At 35.0% G+C, this 6,880-nt stretch overlaps 1 protein-coding gene across 1 annotated transcript in view; it reads left to right on the top strand.

Moving 5' to 3' along the window:
- Window positions 1-6,880, top strand: part of fgd (faciogenital dysplasia) — a 163,457-nt gene that overhangs the window by 107,286 nt on the left and 49,291 nt on the right. Inside the window, exon 3 of the mRNA XM_061902948.1 lies at window positions 2,390-2,564. Within this exon, the coding sequence (XP_061758932.1) occupies window positions 2,390-2,564 (175 nt within the window). The remainder of the gene's footprint in view (window positions 1-2,389; window positions 2,565-6,880) is intronic.

Here is a 6,880-nt window from a genome sequence, read left to right as displayed (position 1 = left end):
GGTGGCAATAAATACTGATAAAGTTGAGGAATGCTCATCAAACACTTATTTGGAACACCCCACGGGTGTGCAGGCTAATTGGGAACAGGTGGGTGCCATAATTGGGTATAAAAACAGCTTCCCAAAAAATGCTCAGTCTTTTACAAGAAAGGATGGGGCGAGGTGCACCCCTTTGTCCACAACTGCATGAGCAATTAGTTAAACATTTTAAGAACAACGTTTTTCAAAGTGCAATTGCAAGAAATTTAGGGATTTCAACATCTACGGTCCATAATGTCTTCAAAAGGTTCAGAGAATCTGGGGAAATCACTCCACATAAGTGGCATTGCCGGAAACCAACATTGAATGACCGTGACCTTCGATCCCTCAGACGGCACTGTATCAAAAACCGACATCAATCTCTAAAGGATATCACCACATGGGCTCAGGAACACTTCAGAAAACCACTGTCATTAAATAGTTCATCGCTACGTCTGTAAGTGCAAGTTAAAGCTCTACTATGCAAAGTGAAAGCCATTTATCAAAAACATCCAGAAAAGCTGTCGGCTTCTCTGGGCCCGATATCATCTAAGATGGACTGATGCAAAGTGGAAAAGCGTTCTGTGGTCTGACGAGTCCACATTACAAATTGTTTTTGGAAATATTCGACATTGTGTCATCCGGACCAAAGGGGAAGGGAACCATCCAGACTGTAATCGACGCAAAGTTCAAAAGCCAGCATCTGTAATGGTATGGGGGTGCATTAGTGCACAAGGCTCAGTCATTCACAAACAAGGATGAGGCGAAGATCACCACTTTGTGAACAAAAGCGTGAGCAAATTGTTTAAGAACAACATTTCTCAACCAGCTATTGCAAGGAATTTAGGGATTTCACCATCTACGGTCCGTGATATCATCAAAATGTTCAAAGAATTTGGAGAAAGTGACCTTCGATCCTCAAGCGGTACTGCATCAAAAACCAACATCAGTGTGTAAAGGATATCACCACATGGGCTCAGGAACACTTAAAAAAAACCCACTTTCAGTAACTACAGTTCGTCTCTACATCTGTAAAAGCAAGTTAAAACTCTATTATGCAAAGCAAAAGCCATTTATCAACAACACCCAGAAACGACGCCAACTTCGCTGGGCCCGAGCTCATCTAAGATGGACTGATGCAAAGTGGAAAAGTGTTCTGTGGTCTGACAAGTCCACATTTCAAATTGTTTCTGGAAATATTCGACATCGTGTCATCCAAACCAAAGGGGAAGCGAACCATCCAGACTGTTATCGACGTAAAGTTCAAAAGCCAGCATCTGTGATGGTATGGGGGTGCATTAGTGCCCAAGGGATGGGTAACTTACACATCTGTGAAGGCACCGTTAATGCTGAAAGGTACATACAGGTTTTGGAACAACATATGCTGCCATCTAAGCGCCGTCTTTTTCATGGACTCCCCTGCTTATTAAGCAAAACAATGCCAAGCCACATTCAGCCCGTGTTACAACAGCGTGGCTTCGTAAAAATGTGCGGGTATTTTCCTGGCCCATCGAAAATGTGTGGCGCATTATGAAGCGTAAAATACCACAGCGGAGACCCCGGACTGTTGAACGACTGAAGCTCTACATAAAACAAGAATGGTAAAGAATTCCACTTTCAAAGCTTCAACAATTAGTTTCCTCAGTTCCCAAACGTTTATTGAGTGTTGTTAAAAGAAAAGGTGATGTAACACAGTGGCGAACATGCCCTTTCCCAACTACTTTGACATTTGTTGCAGCCATGAAATTCCAAGTTAATTATTATTTGCAAAAAAAAAAAATAAAGTTTATGAGTTTGAACATCAAATATCTTGTCTTTTTAGTGCTTTCAATTGAATATGGGTTGAAAAGGATTTGCAAATCATTGTATTCCGTTTATATTTACATCCAACACAATTTCCCAACTCATTTGGAAACAGTGTTTGTACATATCTCCATTGAACATATGGTACATATATTACATACATACATACATACATTTACATAAATGAAAAAGGACTAAATATGTTGAATGGAGATGTATGTATGCCTATATAAATAGACTTTGACATTATCTTAAGAGATATGATTGGCGGCTGTCAGAAAGTTGTCACGTCGATGCAACAAGAGCGCAGTCTGCACGCTAAGATTAGCCCAGTGTGTGTTTCAGTCTGGCAGGAAGTGTGGCAGCACTCGGGCACACGTCAGTTTCCTGTTCTGAAATCAGGAAGTTGTCAGACGACCGAAGCAGCTTTCAGTTCAGCATCGTTATTTTCATTATCCGAGACTCGTCGGCATTCATCATGGAGGTTTCCTCGCTGGGGTTTTTCGGTCCTACTTTTTGAGGTCTCACCTTTTTGTCTCTTGTGTATTTCTGTTCCCGCCGACCGCAGTGCCCCCTAAACCTGCACACCTGCTGGCTCTGGGGCAGGACAAGAAGCCCAAGAGGATCCCTCCAGCGCCCTGCAGGCCTCTGCCGGCTCCGCCTCCTCCACCCAAACCCAAGTCGGGCGCCGCCAGGGAGGTGCAGAAGGTGGGGCTGCTCATCGAGCGCTTTGAAAACTCCAGGTGAGACTTGGACATTGTAGTCCACGTTTATTAGCACACCTGGATCAGATGTGTTCATTATCATTTGGTGCTTTGTTTCATCCAAAGGCACAAACAGGACCAAAGAGACTTTGGCAAGGTGAAAGAAATCACATTTTAGTGCAGGGGGGTCCAAAGTGTGGCCCTCGGCTCATGTTTGTGCACTTTTTCAAAATACTACTAAAGAAATAAATGCATAAAAAAAGTGAAATAAAAGAGCAAACAGGTGAAATTAAATAAGAAAAAGTCGCAACATTGACTTTACACAGCTGCCATGGAGGCTGGTTTTTTTATTTATGTAAAACTGTCATTGCTCAAAAAATAATAATGAAGCAAAATCAACATAGTTATGAATTATTCACATATTTAAGGCTCCAATTACATCACATCAAATATTACACTTTGAAATATGACGTATATTGTGTGTCTTGACAGATAGTCCTGAAATTGATCTAGAGCAGTGGTTCTCAAATGGGGGGTACGCGGGCAGTGGTCCCCAACCACCGGGCCCGATTGGTACCGGGCCGCAGAATTTTTTATTTTAAGAAAAAATAAAAAAAATAAAAACTTTTTTTTATTTTTTATTTTTATTAAATCAACATAAAAAACACAATATACACTTACAATTAGTTCACCAACCACAAAAAAAATCCCTTTTTCATGACAAAAACGTCCCTTTTTCATGACAAAGAAAAAAAAAAAATGATCCCACCCCCGGGCCGCGGGACAAATTATTAAGCGTTGACCAGTCTGCGGATACAAAAAGGTTGGGGACCACTGCCTTGGGGTACTAGAAGGTATGCCAAGGGGTACGTGAGATTTTTTTTAAATATTATAAAAAATAGCAACAATTTCAAAAATCCTTTATAAATATATTTATTGAATAATACTTCAACAAAATATGAATGTAAGTTCATAAACTTTGAAAAGAAATGCAACAATGCAATATTCAGTGTTGACAGCTAGATTTTTTGTGGACATGTTCCAAAAATATTGATGTTAAAGATTTCTTTTTTTGTGAAGAAATGTTTAGAATGGAGTTGATGAATCCAGATGGATCTCTATTACAATCCCCAAAGAGGGCACTTTAAGTTGATGATTACTTCTATGTGTAGAAATCTTTATTTATAAGTGAATCACTTGTTTATTTTTCAACAAGTTTTTACTTATTTTTTATTCTTTTCCAAATAGTTAAACAACACCACTACAAATCAGCAATATTGCACCATTATACAATTTAATAAATCAGAAACTGATGACATAGTGCTGTATTTTACTTCTTTATCTCCTTTTTTCAACCAAAAATGCTCTGATAAGGGGTACTTGATTTAAAAAAATGTTCACAGGGGGTACATCACTGACAAAAGGTTGAGAACCACTGATCTAAAGATTTTATTTTCAAAAAATAAAATCAATTATGACTTATTTTTAACACTTTTATGAGTGGCACCGAAGTGTTGTTTTTTTTAAACTGTCAAATAATAATGAATCAAAATCAATGTTGTTAAGAATTATTGAGCTATTTGAGGCTCCAATTATTTCACATTAACTAGTACCCTTTATATTTTCATATTTTTGGGGAAAATATTCCATATTTTTTGTTTTTGACGGATTTGAAGTTAATTGAGAGGTTTTAGTGTTCATAGTAAAAAAAAAAAAGAAGTATGACTTATTTTTAACACATTCATGAGTGGGACCCTAATGGGTCCCCAAAAATTTTATTGGTATTTAAAAAAAACAAATATCTTCCATTATAAATAAAAAGAAAAAGAATCATCATCAACGTTGTTGTGAATTATCGACCTATTTAAGGCTCCAATTACTTCACATGAAATATTACACTTTGAACATTTTTTTCAACAATTTATTGCATATTTTCTTTTTGCCATACAATACACAGTATTGACAAAATAAAGGCATGAACATAAAAAAAGTACTTCATATTGACAAATAGACCTGAAGTTGATCTATAGATTTAAGCATTGAATAAAGCATATACAATTATGTATGTATGTATGTATGTATGTATATATATATATATATATATATATATATATATATATATATATGTATATATATATATATATATATATATATATATATATATGTATATATATATATATATATATATATATATATATATATATATGTGTGTATATATATATATATATATATATATGTATATATATATATATATATGTATATATGTATATATATATATGTATATATATATATATATATGTATATATATATATATATATATATATATATATATATATATATATATATATATATATATATCCATCCATCCATCCATCCATTTTCTACCGCTTATTCCCTTTCGGGGTTGCGGGGGGCGCTGGCGCCTATCTCAGCTACAATCGGGCGGAAGGCAGGGTACACCCTGGACAAGTCGCCACCTCATCGCAGGGCCAACACAGATAGACAGACAACATTCACACTCACATACATATATATATATATATATATATATATATATATATATATATATATATAATGTGTATATGTATATATATATATATAATGTGTATATGTATATATATATGTATGTATATATGTATATATATGCATATATATATATGTATTTATATATGTATATGTATTTATATAGGTATATATATGTATACGTATATATACATATATTTATATATATATATATATATATATATGTATATATATATATTTTATATATATATACAGTATATATATATATATATATATATATATATATACATACACATATACACATATTGGTGTGCGTGTGTGTGTGTACAACGTATAAAATAGTGTGTACTATTAGTGTGTATAAAGTAGAAAATCGTGTGTTCTATTAGTGTATATACAAACGTATGAAATAGTGTGTACTATTTGTGTGTACAAATTATAAAATAGTGTGTACTATTCATGTGTACAATTTATACAATAGAATTTGCTATTAGTGTATACAAAGTATTAACTAGTGTGTACTATTATTGTGTACAAAATACAAAATAGTGTGTACTATTAGTGTGTACAAAGTTTACAATAGTGTGTACTACTACAGTGTACAAAATATAAATTACTGTTTACTATTATTGTGTACAAACGTATGAAACAGTGTGTACTATTAGTGTCTACAAAGTATACAATAGTGTGTAATATTAGTGTGTACAAAATATTAAATAGTATGTACAAAGTAAAAAGTGTGTACTATTAGTGCGAACAAGGTATGAAATAGTGTGTACTATTAATGTGTACAAAGTATACAATGGAGTGTATTATTAGTGTGTACAAAGTATACAATAGTGTATACTATTACTGTGTACAAAATATAAAATAGTGTTTACTATTAGTGTGTAGAAAGTATGAAATAGTGTGTACTATTAGTGTGTACAAAGGATGACATTGTGTGTACTATTATAGTGTGTACAAAGTATACAACAGTGTGTACTATTAGTGTGTACAAAGTATGAAATATTGTGTACAAAGTGTGAAATAGTATGTACTATTAGTGTGTACCAAGTATGAAATATAGTGTGTACTATTAGTGCGTACAAGGTATGAAATTGAGTGTACTATTAGTGTGTACAAAGGATACAATAGAGCAGGGGTAAGGAACCTATGGCTCTAGAGCCAGATGTGGCTCTTTTGATGACTGCATCTGGCTCTCAGATAAATCTCAGCTGACATTGCTTAACGCAATAATTATGAATAATTTCGCTGGTAATCACAGTGCTAAAAATAACGCGCAAAATATAAAACATTCTCATGCATTTAAATCCATCCATCTGTTTTCTACCGCACCTGTTCAAGAAGTCGCATTAATGGTAAGAAGTATTTTATGTCACGATGGGGGGGTCGCAGCTTGCTGCAGGGTCGTTCTCCCAGGAAGGCAGACGGACTACTCGGGACATGGCATTTAGGTAAAAACATGATACAAACAAAAATCGCTCACAGTGGAGGCACAACTTAGGCTAAGGAACAAAGCTAACGCATAAACAGACTATGAACATAAATCAAACAAAACTTACTTGGCATGGCATGAAGCACGAAACTATGGCAAGGCATGAAACAAGTCAGCACAGAGCAAGAAAAGATCACATTGACGCCAGGGCGACTGACTGGCAAAGACGAGCTTAAATACTGCCTCTGATTAGTGCTCCGGAAGCAGGTGAGCGGCATTTTGTCCACCAGAGACAGGTGGACAAAATGAGTAACCAAGGAAACCAGACAAGGGAGTGGAAAAAACAGGAACTTAAAGAGTCCAAAGTACAAACAGCACATGGCCAAACAAAAAC

The sequence above is a fragment of the Nerophis ophidion genome, linkage group LG06 (assembly GCF_033978795.1).
Source record: "Nerophis ophidion isolate RoL-2023_Sa linkage group LG06, RoL_Noph_v1.0, whole genome shotgun sequence".
NCBI lineage: Eukaryota > Metazoa > Chordata > Actinopteri > Syngnathiformes > Syngnathidae > Nerophis > Nerophis ophidion.
This window is presented reverse-complemented; position numbering and strand designations above follow the sequence as displayed.